The following is a 17474-nucleotide window of genomic DNA, read 5'->3' on the forward strand; positions in this document are numbered from 1 at the left end:
GCATAAGAAGCCCATTTCGATCTTCCCAACTACACTGACGTGCCACATTTCATCTACCAGATTTGCAGAGATCAAACAAGCTTGATAAAATAGTGTTGATGATGAGACTACGAGTGACAAACACAGCAGGTGGATGTATAAATCAGCACAAAAGTTGTGGGAAGCAGCTTGTCAATATTCACCCCAAACTACACACATAGGTACCCTCTGACCCAGCAAATCTACAGCTGAGTCTTTATTTGAATGATAAACTCATAGATATGCAAAATGCCATACACAATCCAGGCAGCTATAAATGAAGAACTAAGATATGTCCAAGCTAATCTGTGGTAATGTCAAGGGTGCAGAAAGGCAGTGTGGTATACAACCTTTTCTAACAAGGTAGAGAGAAATAAGAACATAGAGAATAGAAGCATATTTGCTTGTGATGTGCATAAGGAAATGCTGAAAGAGATACAAGAAACGAACCATAGACGGCAATTACCTTTGGTGGGGCAGGAAGGATGGAAAATGAGCCAATGGGGACAAGAGACAGACTTTTTGCTGTGAACCCCATCACAATTTGCTTTTTTAAATCTTGTGAGTAGATGTGCTGTTTACTTAAAAATTAAAATTTTTAGCATCAAAGAACCAGAATTATATGAGTGGAAGCAGTGTTTAAAAAAATTAAAATACTATATTGACGAGATCAAAGTCTTGGTTTCAGAATGCTTCTCTGTAGTGGAATAAACTAGAAATGAAGCACCTGAATGGCTCAACACAAAAATCATTAAACGGTGCCAAGGTATTTGTTTATCCATTACTATGCTTACCTACATGTAAACAAAGACAAGTGGTGGCCAAGGGCTTGTAAAAAGTGCTTGTCTTCAGATTTTCCCCTTTAATGATTAGCCACCTGACTTTCTTTCCTTAAGAAACTTATTTGAAAAACTGTATCTGAACCTCAAAAGGAAATCGTTATCCACATGGTTTCTAAAATACCTTAAATGATATCAGACAGAAAGCTAAAAATAAAGGTGCCAAAGACAATAATTAACTAGTTATCACCTCTGCCTCAAAAGGAAGGTTTAAAGGTATGGTGATTACCATACTACAGGCGGGGAAAAGGGGAAAGGGACCATCAGGTAGCAGCTACAGAAGGAGCTTTAGTGATCTTCTAAGACCCATAGGTAGTGTTTTTTTCAAACCAGTTGTATCCCCTTAGCCATAATTAATTCAGTGGGCTGCAACCAGCATTTCCTTCTCAAATGAAAACAGAATAGAAAATGTACTTATGTTCACTTCTAACTAGCAACAATTCGACTGTACACCAATTCAGAGAGAGATATGAGCTAAAAGTCCAGGACAATACCTCATTTTACATGAATTTTCAATAGAGAATGAAAAGTTTTTAAAACCAAAGCTGTTCGCAAATTTTTCACTTTAAAGTGGTAATCTAAGGAGGCGCTTTACCAACATCTTACCTGTAAACTCAGACTTTGTGCCTGGCTTTGCACTTTCACATGCTACACATTTGGTAGAATCTGCTTTATTCTCCACTAGGCACACGTCACAGTACCAGCTTCCCTCAGGTTTCTTGAACTTGTCCAGTCCTAGGCAGCCTCCAGACGACAGAGAGATAGGGACAGTGCTGCTACTTGAAGCAGGTACTGAACTTCCTAAAAAATGGAGGAATACAGAAAAATTCTAATTTACATTATGTCAAGATCTCAACGACACCACTAAGTCTAACTGTACTATTCTTACCAGTGTTTCCTATTAAGATAGAGAAAATGCCAGAAATCTAAACCTCACATTGTTAACACTTCTTTTAATCTTATAAATGAGCAACTCACACTCACCTTGCTCAGCGATGAGCCCCCTCTCAACCTCATGGTTTTTAAAAATCATGCTCACAAATCAGAGCCTAAAAGGCTAAATTTTCCTGAATAATCTTTGTCAAATTTTGTTACAACCACAGACTTATAAAACATAAGTTATTAACTGTAGGCAATAGCCTAATACATCAAATACACAGTCCAGGCCACATTAATTTCATGATTTCAAAGCACAGACCTCTGATTTTGAAATGATCATTTTTGCATAGAAGTGTTCTATTACCCACTTTGCAATTCAACTCCACACCACCTACTACTACGTTCATGGCACTTGTGTTATAAGGTAGTCATTTAACAGACATTTATTAAGTGCCATAATGTCCTTAGGTTCTGGGGATATCAGGATGAATAAAATGTTGCTTAACTTCTAAAGGTGTTTCTGGTCTAAAAGGGGGAAAAGTAAAACAAACATAAATGCATAGCAGCACCATCACTAAGATGGAGAGTGATAAATGACCTAAACAAGAGTAGAGAGAAGAAATTACTATGGGACAGAAGAAAGAGTCACAGAGGTGAAATTTACATTTTTAAGCAGAACTAGCAATTTTGTGGGGAGAGGCAGCGGCACAGGAAGGATGGCTCAGCAAGGCACAGCTGCGTGAAGAAACAGAGTGTTGAGAGTGGAGCCATTCATTGTGGTACCCCCACTTCTCTAAATGTCCTCCAACTGTCATCACTTCTCCCAGTTACCTCCTCTGTTGTTTACTGGTATGTTCTCTTCCATCTTGCCAATAAAATTTTGCTAATTTTGGTACATTGCCCTTCTCATGAGCTCTCATCTACTCTGACAGTTTTAATCACCAATGAAATCTTTCCCATCCGTACCCAAGATCCAGACTTCTGGGTTTCATCCCTGTGGTATCTCTTTGTTGGCAGTTACACTATCCACCTGGCTACCTTGGCTAGATGACAACTCTTCCCTTACATATCTCTCCAATCTATCTTTCTCTTTCTCTGACCCCCCTACTGCTCTTCTGGTTCAAGCCCCCTCATCTCTTGCTTGATTATTGAGACCTCTGGTTTTGTTCCCTTGAAATCCATCCTAAGAAGCAACCAGTACCACGTGGTTTTTGTTTTTCCTCTCTGGATATTCCTTTAAAGGATTAACTGTTCCAAAGTTCTATTTCTGCTACTCTCTTAAGTTAGCGGAGTTGTTTTAGGCTGTCTTCTCTATTTGCTCCGCTCGCTCATCTTACATCACCTCTACTCCCATCACTTATTTGAAAACTATGGGCCAATGAATCCCAATCTGTATCCCCAGTCCAGAGGGTCCATTATCAGTATATCCAAAGGCCTCACGTATCTGTCAACTTCAGCAGCTTGAAATCAACATATCTTCAACTGTAAATTATTCTATACCCCCATCTGATTTTATTAGTACATATCACTACTATCTCTGCCTACATTACTGATCAACTTCCTAATCTGTCCTCTGGTTTCCAAATTCTGTTGCGTTCAAATCTATCCTCCAAAAAGCCACCAGGTGATTTATCAAAAATACAAGTTTGACCCATCAACTCAGAATTAATTTCAGTTTCTTACAGGCATCAAGAGATTACTTTCTTGCTTGCTTTCTTTTTTTTTTGTTAAGGGGAAGAGTAAGAATGCCAGATGGAAAGAGAAAGCTATTTCAGAATAAAGATTCTGAAGTCTTAGACTTGCAGAGATGTCTAGCAGGAATCAGAAATATGGCTCACCCTTTGTGTTAAGAGAGGGATCTGGGCTATTAACTCAAGAGCTTTCCACTGCAGACGCAAAACCACGCATCCATGAATAATGCAATAAAAATAGGAAGTATAATTCCCAGGATACTCATACCATGTTTTATTTAGTATCCATGTTACCATATATCTGTACCAAATAATTATATAATAGCATTACAAAAACAGCAAAGAGTCAAGTGAATTAATTCCAAATGAATTAAAGATTAATGCATATCTTTCATAACTTTCAAGATAGAACAGACACAGGAAAAACTCAACTCTAACTCCGTTTTTCTGGTTGCCTAACAGAATTTTTTCATGAATGATTCCGTAGTTTATGATCACTGCAATATCTCTGGCAGTTAGCACTCAAGAGGTACAGGTATCACCATTAACATTCAGCCACAGCCTCTCACAACACAATATCATCTACCCCTTAATGATACCAGCTGTGGAAATGACCACTAGCCATCCTCACTTCTACTTAGAGGAAAAGAGACAAAGTAATATTTTATTCTGTATAAAGGTTTGCGAAAGGTTGCCCCGTTCAAAGACCTTTGCATCTATATTAGCCAACTTTGAAAATGATCATGAAGAGCCAGAAGTTTGGTAAAAGTGCATACAAAAGAGAGGTCAAAGCAAATGCTGGACTGATTAACACACAGCCTCTCCTAAGAGAACATGCAGTTCCAGTCCCAAGCAAGTCACTTTAATCTCAAAACAGTTTAGAAAAATTAAGACGTATGAGGAAATGCTTATCCTGAAATATCTAAGATACTGAGGTTATTCTTAGCTGTTTTACAGAAAATAAATTAAAATGTTCTATTAAAGTAATGAGCAAAATTATTCCAAACAGCCATTAACGTACCTGGTTTCTCAGACATACAGGACACACATTTATTGTCTTCTGCATTATTAGAAACACAGCACACCGGACACTCCCAAGATCCCACGGGCCTTTTGAATTTATCTGTAAATCCTAAGGCACCAGTGGTCACAGTGCAGCTGGAGGAGGAAGCAGCCACAGTAACAGCACTTTCTGAAGCCACTGGCAACGTAAGGACTCGCTTAACACCAGTTCCCGGTTTCGGTGTTTCACAAGCTACACATTTTATCGCTTCAGGTTTATTTTGCACTAAACAGGTATCACAATCCCAAGTTCCTACTGCTGGTTTAAATTTGTCTCCGAAGCCTGTCCCTGGTGCAGAAAGAGTTGGCTTGCCACTTTTACTTGGTGTCCCAGTTCCAGTCTGTTTAGCAGTATCTTTGGGTGGCAATTTTGTTGCTTGACACGCTATGCATTTGTTGTCTGTAACTTTGTTCTGGAGTAGACAAGTATCACACTGCCAGGATGACCCAGCTTTTAAACTTTCCCCAAACCCGATTCCACTAGAAGAAAAGCTACTTATTGCTGGTCTTGTATAAACTACCGGGCTTGTGGTGGTAGGTTGAACAGCAAGAGAATCTGCCTTCGGTGATGTGAAACCTACAGTTCGGGGAAAGAGGGGGGTGGGAAAGAAAAGATAAGGTAATGTTTTGATTAGAAAGCTTCCCTATTATTTATTAATCATTAATAAATATTAATTATATTAACATAATAATATAGTAATAGCAATAACAATAAAAATTAACAATAAAAATATTATTACAGGTAGAAAACATTTTTACCTTAATTACAGAGTTATTACAATCCAAGATGGACTACTTAAGAGCTATTTTCCACCTAAGCTATACTTCTAGTACTAATCATGTAATAAGAGACAGACCTAGTTAAAAGTCTACAAAAGATGTTTTGTTTACAGTATATCATCTTCCTCTAGGAATCTGTTTACTGTAATTCAACCAATACCTAATTTGAGACTTAATTAAGGTATGCACGTAAAAAAAAAACCCATGAAATAATGAGAAAAAGTCTTTGTGCTACCAAAACTGATATCACTGAATTGATTCAGACTACACATTATTTGTAGAAATGACCTTTCAATCCTTTACTTTGGACTAATTAACTTTTATTTTACATACACCAAAAAGACACCTGTTTCTCTGTCCTTTAGTATCAAAGGAAAAGAAAATCGGGGGAAGATGATACAGAAGGTTGTTAAGAGGTTTTCTACTGGTACCAAGAAATAATCCAGCGTAGAGCTATTTTTTGCCTAAAGACAAAACAATCCCACATACTTCAGTTACTCTTAATTAACCTGAGTCACTAAGGTTGGCAAAATTTTAACAGTAACCATGTCAAGGTGGTACAGTTTTCTTTTCCTCCCACTTTTTTTGGATTTTCCTGATTTCCCTCAAAAGAACATATAACTCCTTCAAATTTCTGCTATTAAAAAAAACAGCTTAAAAGAGGGGAGGAGAAGGTATTATGAATACAAAGTGTAACTTCTATAAAGATAAACTATATGCATTTGATGCTGACTACCACTTAGTTCATCCTAACACAGGCATTCTGGAGTCCTGCCCATAACTGCATAAAACGGTCTATATTGAGACTCCAGTAGACAGTATACTCATCTATAAAATGGGAAAAAACCTAATCCCTCTAAATCTTGTTGTAGCAGCCAAGCTTATTACTGAAACTCCTATTTAGTTATACATGAACACGTGCTAGATAAATCTAAATTCTTTCCGAGCTACTAGATTACCTTATAAGCACTTTTATATTCTTCTAATAATTGGAATTATGCTATCTTCTTTGATTTTCAAACTGAAAACCTATTCCTATTTGAGGACTTCTATTCATCACCTTCAAATCATTACCCACTAGTATTCATATCTTATTTCATCTGAAGTGAGTACTATCCCGTTTGTGTGCGTGCTCGCATGTGTGTGTTACAATCAGCAAATGTTTCCTTTTCACTTGGCTTTGTTATATATATAACCACAACTGGGGAATAATCTGAGAACAAGGCAGTTCAATGCTCTCAGAGAGAGATGTCCAGGTATATCATCAGGTTTATTTCCTTTTTCCCAATTATTGGCCCATCTCTATTAACAGACAATTCACATTTTCTCCCTCTAAACTTGCCCCTTAGAGATTCCATTTTAATGCAGAGTCCTTGAATTCTAAAGAAATGAGTTTCTAAGGTCTTCCACCTAAAAAAATTACATCTGACTACATCTACATTCAAAAGCCAAACTCCTATCAAACTAGACATCATATTTTAAAAGCCTGAAGTACAGTAAAGCATAACAAATGCTATTAAGATGAGATCACGATTTTGTAATTAAGACTTTAGATTATCTCAAGGGTAGCCATTATCTTACCAGGGTTCTTCAGAACATCCAGGACACTTCCTTCTTTCAGGGTTTCTGCAGGTCTGAAAGAGCCCTCACAATCTTCATCTGGCTTCTTCTTACAGCTTGTACTGTTCACTGCAGTGATATCTTGAGCTGTAAGTTTTTTTAATTGTAAAAGATATTATGCCAAGAAAAAGCAAGTTACATGTATTAAAAAGATATTTTGGGACCTCCCTGGTGGTCCAGTGGTGAAGAATCCGCCTTCCAATGCAGGGGACGCAGGTTTATCCCTGGTCGGGGAACCAGGATCCCACATGCTGCAGAGCAACTAAGCCCGTGAATCACAACTAGAGAGAAAAACCTGCACACCATGACTAGAGAAAAGCCTGAGCGCCACAACAAAGAGCCTGCATGCTGCACCTAAGACCCGACACAGCCAAAAGAACAAACAAAAAAACAAAATGAAACAAAAGAAGTACAGGGTTAACTTGCCATTACAGGAAGCAAAAATACTATTTCCCATACTATACATCTCCCTCCTCCAAAAGCACAAAAAATATATAAATTATATATAATCTACAATTGTTATCCAATGAGTTCACCAGTAATCAAGAAAATCAAACTGAAACTCTGGAGAGGATATGGCAACTGGGGCAAAAGCTCAAACACTGCATGAAATATGTATTTGATTACACAGCAATTTATAACACAGACTTAAAAAAAAAAACCTTTAAAAATTAATGTTTAACTAAATATTTCATTTCTAGAAATTCATCCTATGACTGGAAATATCTTTCAGTTATTATATTGAAAACCTAGATGATAAATACAAAGCAGCTAGCTATATAAATTACAGAACACTGACATGATGGAATGCTACGCAGCCACAAAAATCCTTCTTAGAAGCATAGGTATGGGAAAGTGTAGGTCAGAAAGCCCAGATGATTTTCACTGATTACATCTGAAGAGTAATGCTTTTACTTTTTATTATTTCCCAAACTTGCAAAAAAAAACATACCATATCAGAATACTTAAAATAAGAGATCTATACTGTAACTATGATAATCCTTTTGTCATTATATTTTTAAGGGGGAATGTTTCTGTTTACAGATGAAATAGGTTTGGGATTGTTTCAAAATTACCTGATAGGCATGTTTATGTGTGTGAGGAGAGAAGGAAGGAAGGAAGGAGAGAGAAACAAAATTGGTCATAAAAATGACACATGCTCAGTAAAGTGCATATGGGGACTCAGTCTACTATTCTACTTTTGAGAATGTTTGAAATTTTCTATAATAAAATATAAATAACCAGGTTTTTCTTCTTAAGTGCTTGACAATTTAAAAGTAGTGGGTAAAGTAATTCAAAAAACCCTACCTACCCTTACCTCACAAAAAATCAATTCAATGACCAAAACCTAAGAACTAAAACCATAAAACTCTCAGAAGAAAACTCAGGAGGTGTATCTTCATGACCACAGATTTGACAATGAATTTAGATATGACACCAAAAGCACAGGTAAAGAAAAAAACTGAATTTTACCAAAATTAGAAATCTTTGTGCATCTAAGGACATTACCAAGAAAGTGACAAGACTGAATTGGAAAAAATATCTGCAAATCACATACCAGATAAAGATCTAGTATCCAGACTATATAAAAATGTTTACAACTCAGCAACAAAAAGACAAACTAATTTAAAAATGGACAAAAGACTTGAACAGACATTTCTCCCAAGAAGATATGTAAAGGGCCAAAAAGCACATGAGAAGATGCTGAACAGGAGTTCAGGTTTTTTTTTTAAGTACGAGCCACACGTTCTCCTTGCTTGGCCCTGCGATAAGTCTTCCCTGAAGATGCTAAACACCATTAGTCCTTAGGGAAATAAATGCAAATCAAACCCACAGTAAAGCGTCACTTCATACCCACTAGGATGGCTATCATCAAAAAATGGAAAATAATAAGCATGGTGAGAACATGGAGAAATTTGAATCCTGCTGGTGGAAATGTGAAATGGGCCAGCTGCTAAGAAAAGTTTTGTAGTTCCTCGAAAAGTTAAATATAGGACTACCACTTGACCCATCAACTCCACTCCTAGGTATATACTCCAAAGCACTGAAGCCAGTATTCAAACAAATACAAGTACGTGCATATTCACAGCAACACCATTCACAATAGCCAAAAGGTGGAAAGAATCCAAATGTCCAGCAACAAATAAACAGATAAATTATGGTATTATCCACAGACTGGAATATCATTCAGCCATAAAAGGAATGAAGTAATGACATATGCTACAACACAGATGAACTTGAAAACAGGATGTGAAGGAAGCAAGATGCAAAAGTCACATTGTATGATTCCAGGACAGGTAAATACATAGAAACACAACACAAATTAGCAGCCGCCAGCAGGCGGGGGGAGGGGAAACGGGGAAAAACTGGTTAATGGGTATAGGTTTCCTTTTGGGAGTGATAAAAATGTCTGGCACTAGTTAGAGGTGGTGCTTACAACAACACTGTGATCGTACTAAACACCACGCAATTGCTCCCTGTAAATGATTAACTTTATCTTATGTCCAATTTCACCTCAATAATAAAAATGTGCAAGACAAAACACCATACCTACCTCTTACAACTGTGTCAAAACAAAGAAAAATAGGCTTTTAATACTTTATCACATTCTATCTTCCTTTATAATCAAAATTGAATTGCTTTTAGTAACAAGGTAAATTTTAAGGATTTCCTGAAGTGTACTCAAAGAGATGGGAAAAGAAGATAATGGGAAAATTAGCTTCCATCATAGAGTAATTAATCATGACTTCCACATCTTCAACCAGCTTTTTAATGACAGAAATGGTGAGAAACAGAGGTGTTAATGTAAGAACAATTCTCACAATTCTACAAATGCCACTCATAATAAACTCCTTAAAAATCTGGGTAATTTACCCAGATGTAATGAAACATAAAAGTTGTTTTAACAAGCTGTTACTCAGTTACCATTAGTAAAAATGAACTTTAATGACTTTTCCTCATAATCAGGCATGAAAATGAAATTTGAATAGGTTTATTCTTCTTGAATTCACAGTAACATTAAATTAAAAAAAAAAAATCATCTGCTAAGAACATGTGAAATGTGCTTGTTACTTTCTCTTACACAGGACTTTTATTCAATAAAAATTAGGACTGCAAACAGTCAAATTCTTATTTTGTGCCATTCTCATAACCTATGCTCTTGTCTTCCAGACCATCCAAAGCCAAAAACTTTCTTAACTTACAGGTCCTGGCTCTTCAATATTTCTTTAAATCTATCTTTTGAGAGAGGATCTAGTTTTTAAAAATTCCCAAACTCAGCAGACAGTCAAGGAAACACTTCTGAATAAGGCAACAGCCCCCTTAATTGATGTCTCAGCTTATAATACCCCACTCCCGCCCACAGCCCCACTCAACACACTGCTGTTAACTCCAAGGCACCATCTCACCCCCATACAAAAACCACCCACTGTTTTCCTACCACATTCAGATTAAAATCCAATTCTTGAGCATAGCATTCGAGAATTTTTAGAAATTAAAGCTACCTCTCAATCTCATGACAAATTATTTGCAATTTTCAAATTGTCATGCTTTTCCTCTTGTTCTCTTGCATTTGCTTTTTGTTGGGTGAAATGACCTTGCTCAGAATTCTTGACCTGAGTAACTCAGCCTACATGATTCATTTCCCAGACACCCAGTACTTGAAAGGAAGCCGCCACCACCACAGCAAAATCCTATGGTTTAATTATCTGAATACTTATTTCTTTCCCTCAATTACACCCATTTTTCTGAGTTTTGAAATCATGTATCACTATCTGCAGAGGCCAGCACAACCCTCACACATAAAAACGCTTGTGAACTCAAGAGTAAACCTAGAGACGGAATCTACTGTAATTACAATGTAGACCACCCTTGAACTTCTTATAATGAGATTTCATTTATAATAAACTGTCACTTTATTTTCACTAAACAAAGACAGTGGATAAATTTGCTATTGTGACCGACCCTACCTTTCACAACCAAACTATAGCTATTCACATTTAGGGAGCTAGCTGTACTCGAAAGCATTTACAAGAACTGCCAAAAGTAAAAGAAATAATTTGAAATATTAACCTAGTGCATTTTTATGTAAAATTCTATGAGAAAATTTTTCTTACCTGGACTACTTGTAATTGGTTCTGAAACACTACTAGAGCCAGAAAGTTCGGCTGTTTTTGCCACAGGCACACTAAATGTAAATCCAATCTGTAGAGAGAGAAGGTGTCAACTGTCCATTTAGCTTCAAACAATTATCAAATACAAAGCTCTATTTTATTCCAAGTCAAAAAAATATACTAAATTTCACATATTCTAAGATTCACCATTTTTTCTATTTTAAATCTCTAAAATTGGTGTGCTTCTTAATAATGAATGGTGTGTCACAGTTTAAAAACAGCATTTTAAATTTCTGAAGCATTTTTTCATCAAAGCAATACATAAAATAATAATATGTTCGTAACTCCCAGTTCTGGATTTCTAAATGCCATTTCCTAATAAAAACTAAGAGACTTAAAGGACAATGAGTGGATTTCAGGAAGGGAAGTTACAAAATGATCTGGAACATCTAGTTGTGACAGAAAACAAGGATACAAAGAAAAACAGAAGGTAATATGTTAAAATGATACACACACCGAATACGGGTGGGGCAACTCGAACATTAAACTTATTATTCTCACTCAAAATATTTATTCTTAATTATGAAAGAGACAAATACATATTGTGGGACATGAAAACTTTCAACTTTCAATCTTTTCTAGATTAAAGTCAATTCAAGAGACATGTTAACTAAATGCAATATGACTTAGTTGATTAGTCCTAATCATAACTGGATCCAGGACCAAGAGAAACAAGCAGCAATTAAAGGACAGTCTGGGGCTGATGGGTAAATCTGAACACGAACACTACGTTACTATTATATGGTGTTACATTTCTTCGATAGGATAATTGTTGGTATGCAAAGGAATATCCTTTTACTTAGGGGATACATGGAAAAGTATTAAAGGTACCAAGATGTCTGCATCTTAACATTCAAATGTACATGAGAAAATGCTTATATATACATATAAATGAAAAAATTATATATGTGTTCAAAGTTTTCTGTACACTGGAATTTTTTTTGGTGCGAAAAATGGTATTTCTTACTACCAATGGCATCTAGGATTTGACTTAAAAAATACAGTATGCCTCTGAATCAATAAAGATGAAATATTCCTTGCTTGCTACTTACAGATGATGGAGGTAGTACATCTGCCTCAGTAGATTTTACAATTGGAGATGAAAATCTAAACAAAGGGCTGCCAGTGCTGTTTGGAGAGGTCATTTGTACCTAGTTTTCCAAATTATTAAAGAAATGATACAAAAAGAGCTTTTCAGATAAAGAAATTAACAATAAAATAGCATATTAACTATTACAAAGAAGCCAAAAGCAATTTTTTCCCCTTTTAAATTTAAAAATCACTTTTTAACTTCCGAAAACTACTTAACAGTTAACTGCTGTAAGATCTTGCTTCCTCTTAGAAGAGGAATATATGTGATCTTAGAGGGAGATATTTATCTAAAGTAGAAAAATAACATCTATAAGAATATGTTTAGAAAAAGTAAAACTCAGGAAAAAAGCAAAAAAATTGCAGGAGCAGATGAAAGATGTTAATCCTACTTGAGAAATAAAAACATAAATCCATTCTTACCAAAAACACAAAAACATAAACTGGAAACATTGTTTGGAAACAAACTTATAATCAATCCTTCCTCTAATGTATTCATAAGAATTGAAGAATGCTCCCATTATGATGTACATTTTTAAAAAAGTAAAACAGTATTTCCATTTTTCTCATATTACTGAGTTGTTAATTTCCATAGTGAAAATTAATCACTGCTTTAAACAGATTAGCTTTTTTAAAAATAAAGAATAAGAAAAACCAAAAATCACCTCTATTGGTACAATGGTTTTTTACCTTGTTTGTTAATGATTGTGAAGGACTAATGGGTGATGGAGAGGAAGTTGTGATCACAGAAGAACTAAAATTGAAGGTAGGCAGTGAAGAACTGGTGATAGGTAGAGAGATTTTCGGTAATACTGGTACTTCCATTTCCTAAAACACAACACGTTTTATAATGATTATTTCATCTTTCGTGTCATTCTTCTGTCTCTACTTATTTCCAGGTAGAACTGATATATGAGAAAAAAATTAACATACCATAGTTGTTATATTAATATGAAACAAAGTCACTTTTGGTCTTGGCATGTAAAACAAGCATTTAATAAACGTCAGAACCAGTAAGTCTGGTGAACTGCCTTGGTTTTTAACCCAATATAGTAAAGACCACCGCTAGCCTCAAATGACCCAGGTTAGACCAGACAAAAAGAGTTCTGCTTCTGTTAATGCTGGAGGAGCTTGTATCTGACCAATCTTCAGTTTGTCCCTATCATTTTCAAACTTTTATGTTCAGAATACATAAAGAACTCTTCCTAATAAAAGAAATGACCCAACAGAAAAAAATGGATAAAGAGAAAATCCAAAATGGCCACGAAACTCACAAAAATATGTCTTTCCACCCCAGTAAAGAAGGAAATGCAAATCAATCCAATGGCATACCACTTCACATTCATAATATTAGTAAAAAATTTTAAAACTCAACTAGTGGTAAGAATAAAGAAAAAACATCTACCTACTGTCACGTGGAAGTATTAAATTGTAAAACTACCCTGAAGACCAATAAGGCAACATTTAACACATTGGAAGACGTGTACCATCCCCTATAATTCAACAATTCCATTCCTATATATGTAGCCTGGAGAAAGTACTGCATGTGCACTGAGGGAGATGTGCACAGATGTTCACATTAGCGTGTTTAGGAATCAACCCAAACGTACCGTGCAGAATGGGTTGTGGTGAATCTTCATACTGGATAAATATGTAACAGTGAAAACCTGATACCTTTCACAACACTAATAAATTTCACAAATTATAAGAAGGAAAAGGCACAGGAGACAAATACATAGAGTAGCAATCCATTTATATGTTTCAGATGTGGGCAAGATCATTTCAAGGGTCAAATAATTTCAAATGCAATCCTCTTCTTTGAAAAATTATGGCTTTTCGGTGATACCCATGAAATTTAAGGTATCACATTAGGTCACAGTGAAGGTGGTTTTAAGAAGCCTGATAGTTTAACACACACACACACACACACACTTTTAAGGAACTGTTTCAACGGCAGATTATTCTTGTGCTGGGTCTCCCCAAACCCTATGCCTCCAGGGGACCTCCAGGTCTCTCCCTCACTACCACACCAAAGCTTTTAATAATAAACTTCAAGGTATTAAGATACCTCAAAATACATTTTAAGAGTATAACCCTACCTCCTCCTCTTGAGGTTTAGATGCCACAAAGCGTGTTCTCTCTCGCCTCATCTTGCCACCTCCACCACCTACTCCAGAAGACAAACCATTGGCTGCAGACACACTGAAATTTGGGTAAGAAAAGCCACTAGGCAAAGAAAAAGAAAATTAAAACAAATGATATATTACTCTGGTCCATAACGTAAGTAATTGAATACCTAAAAATTAGAACAATTAAGAAAACAGATGTTCAGATGAATGTGGTTTTAAAAGCGGACAGATTGTATGTGTGTGTGAAGTTGTTATTCTTTCAACCTTCTTAATCTTCAAAAAGGGAGATACAAATTATATAGATGTTTACAAATAAACACGAAAAGGCTTTACTATAAAGATGACATTACCTTTCTCGTTGTTCTCGTTGTTTTTGTCCTGGTGTCATATTTTTTTCATATCCAGTCTAGAAAAAAATGAACACAACATACTTACATGCTTGCTTATTTAATTTTCTTAACACCACCCGTCTATCTGTGAATTTTAATATTTAGAATTAGGAATTTGATGGTTTTTAGTTAATGAATCTTAAAATCTGTGACTTATATCCTCCTCTCTCCTGAACGATGACCAAGAGTTACAGTGTGATTATATATATAAACCTCCACTAAGCACAGCTGTCCTTTCAACAAAACAGTAGCATACAAATTTAATACACTTAGCAACCACAAAAATATTTTTAATTAGCTCTCATTATGGCCTATTAAATGTGTAATCATATTTACACAGTTATTTCTTTTGAAGTGATTCTCTGCAACTTAAGGAGGTCCTCCATCTAAAGGAATCAGGGTTCCTTGGAGAAATGGCTGATTACAGGACTGGGGCTGAAAACTCAGAAGATGAGCCTGGGTTATTTTATAATATCAAAAAGCAACTAAGGGCTCGAAAAATGATGGGGAAATATTAAAAGGACACACAGGAGTCAGTTCAAAGGCCAAATATGGGACAATATGAGCATCAAAATAATGCTAATAAAAGATTATAATCTTATCAAATATAAGAATTCATGCCGACTTAAATATACAGAGAAATACATATATAAATAGAGAAAAGGAAACTTCCTACAGTAGAAAACCAACTTCATAAAGGTAGAAGAAATACTGGAATTAGAAAACCACCATTTGGCATCTACAAATATAGATTCAGGCAAATATCATCAATAATGTTAACACTGGTGGGTGAAAAAGATATTTATACTCTCAGTTTCTTATTAATTACAAAAGGTAAAATAATAACTTCACAGTGAAGAAATCCCATTGACACCACTTTAACTAGTGTTCACAGTGTCAGGAATGGGGGGAAACTGGTAGAACGTGCTTTCTAATATGATATACTGAGAAGAGCTCATGATCTATTACTACCAAAACTACCTAACCAGAATCCTACCATGAGGAAACATCAAACACCCGACTTACTTGTACTCTTCTATCGATGTTATGAAGTACCAAAAAACAAACACCTTCCCCCCCCCCCCCCCAAATCTGTTCTAGACTAAAGGAGATAGAGATATGACAACTTAATGCAAGACATGATCTTGCATTTTCTTTCTTTTGGTACAACTGACATCTAAATAAAATCTGTAAATAATGGTATTGTACCAATGTCAAGTTTCTTTCTGGTTTGGGTAAATTGTTCTGCAGTTACGAGAGGAAATTCCTTGTTTGTAGAAAACACAGAAAAAGATAAAGGAAATGTAGTAAAATGTGGAGTTCTTAAGATTTTTCTTGCAAGTCCAAAATTATGTTCAAATCATTTTTTTAAAGTTTGATAAAGCAAATATAACAAAATATTAAAGATTGGCAAGTCAAGTTAAAGAGAATGGCTAAATATTGTACTATTCTTTAAACTTCAGTTTGAAAATTTTCAACAAATTGAGTTGTTACGATGACTGAGTGGGATTAAACATAAAGGCACAAAGAGAAAGGTGCTACGTCAATACAAAAAAAAATACACTTTAGCTAAATGACACAGGAAAAGACAAATGCAGGATACGAGACATATTATAAACCAACTGACGTGGCCTTTTCAAATACCAACGTGCCTAATAATTCTACTCCAAGGTATAAGACCCAAGAGAAATGAATATCTATGTCCACAAAATAACTTGCACACATAGGTTCACAGCAGCAGTATTCATTACAGTTGAAAAAAATGAAAACAACCCAAATGTCCCTCAACTAATGAATGGGTAAACAAAATTGGTATATCCACACAATGAAATATTATTCAGCCACAAAAGGGACTGAAGTTCTGATATATGATGTGAAGTTCAAAAACATTATGCTAAGTGAAATAAGCCAAACACCAAGGATCATTTATTTTAAGATTTCATTTATATGAAATAACCAGATAAGCAAATCTATAGAGACAGATTAGCAGTTGCCTAGGGCTGGAGGGGTCGGGGTGGGAAGTGATTACTAATGGATATGAGATCTGGGTGAGGGGGAGGGGATGGTGATGAAAATGCTCTAAAATTGACTGTAGTGATAAACAACTGTGAATATACTAAAACCTCTAAACTGTAAACTTGAAATAAATAGGTGAATGGCAAGGTATGTGAATTATATCTCAATAAAGAAGTTATTTAAAAACAAAAACAATGTGGTAAGGGTGAAGATTTGAGGTCTAGAAAGACAAAACCAAAAGTAATATGTGAAACTTGTTTGGATTCTGGCTCAAAAAAGTGCCTACGAGGAATTAAATCCCTGGCAGCCCAGTGGTTAGGACTTGGCCTTTCACTACTGGGGCCCCAGGTTCAATCCCTGGTCAAGAAATTAAGGTCCCACAAGCCGCAATGCGTGGCAAAAAAAAGGGGGGGGGCAGCAGCTATAAACATATGAATGCAAACTAGATATTAGGTACTATTTGGAATGAACTGACAGTAATTTCCTTAGACATGATAACATAGGAGATGTATACCAGAGTACTTTGGGGTGAAGTTATGATGTCTGAAATTTATTTTCAAACAGTTCAACATAAACAAAACACACAAATAAAGCTAGTATGGCTAAATTATTTAATCTAAACAATGAATATATACTAGTGTTACTACACATAGTAAACACTAATTTAGAATCTGACCAAGGTGCCAACCATTTAAAGTCATACCAATTTGTAATCACCACTAATTCACAAACTTCATACATTATCTAGTTGCTAGACTTCAACAGTAGTTATTCGTACTTTATTTATTCA

At 35.5% G+C, this 17474-nt stretch overlaps 1 protein-coding gene across 3 annotated transcripts in view; it reads right to left on the minus strand.

Annotated features, from left to right (window-relative positions):
• NUP153 (nucleoporin 153) overlaps positions 1–17474 on the minus strand; it is a 71560-nt gene that overhangs the window by 13541 nt on the left and 40545 nt on the right. For all 3 annotated transcript variants that reach the window (XM_057698950.1, XM_057698949.1, XM_057698952.1), the window contains 8 exons: positions 14630–14685; positions 14250–14376; positions 12841–12978; positions 12114–12212; positions 11005–11092; positions 6851–6976; positions 4449–5066; positions 1464–1658 (listed from right to left, as the gene is read on the minus strand). In XM_057698950.1, the coding sequence (XP_057554933.1) occupies positions 1464–1658; positions 4449–5066; positions 6851–6976; positions 11005–11092; positions 12114–12212; positions 12841–12978; positions 14250–14376; positions 14630–14685 (1447 nt within the window). The remainder of the gene's footprint in view (positions 1–1463; positions 1659–4448; positions 5067–6850; positions 6977–11004; positions 11093–12113; positions 12213–12840; positions 12979–14249; positions 14377–14629; positions 14686–17474) is intronic.

Source organism: Hippopotamus amphibius, chromosome 11 (genome assembly GCF_030028045.1).
Source record: "Hippopotamus amphibius kiboko isolate mHipAmp2 chromosome 11, mHipAmp2.hap2, whole genome shotgun sequence".
Taxonomy (NCBI): Eukaryota; Metazoa; Chordata; class Mammalia; order Artiodactyla; family Hippopotamidae; genus Hippopotamus; species Hippopotamus amphibius.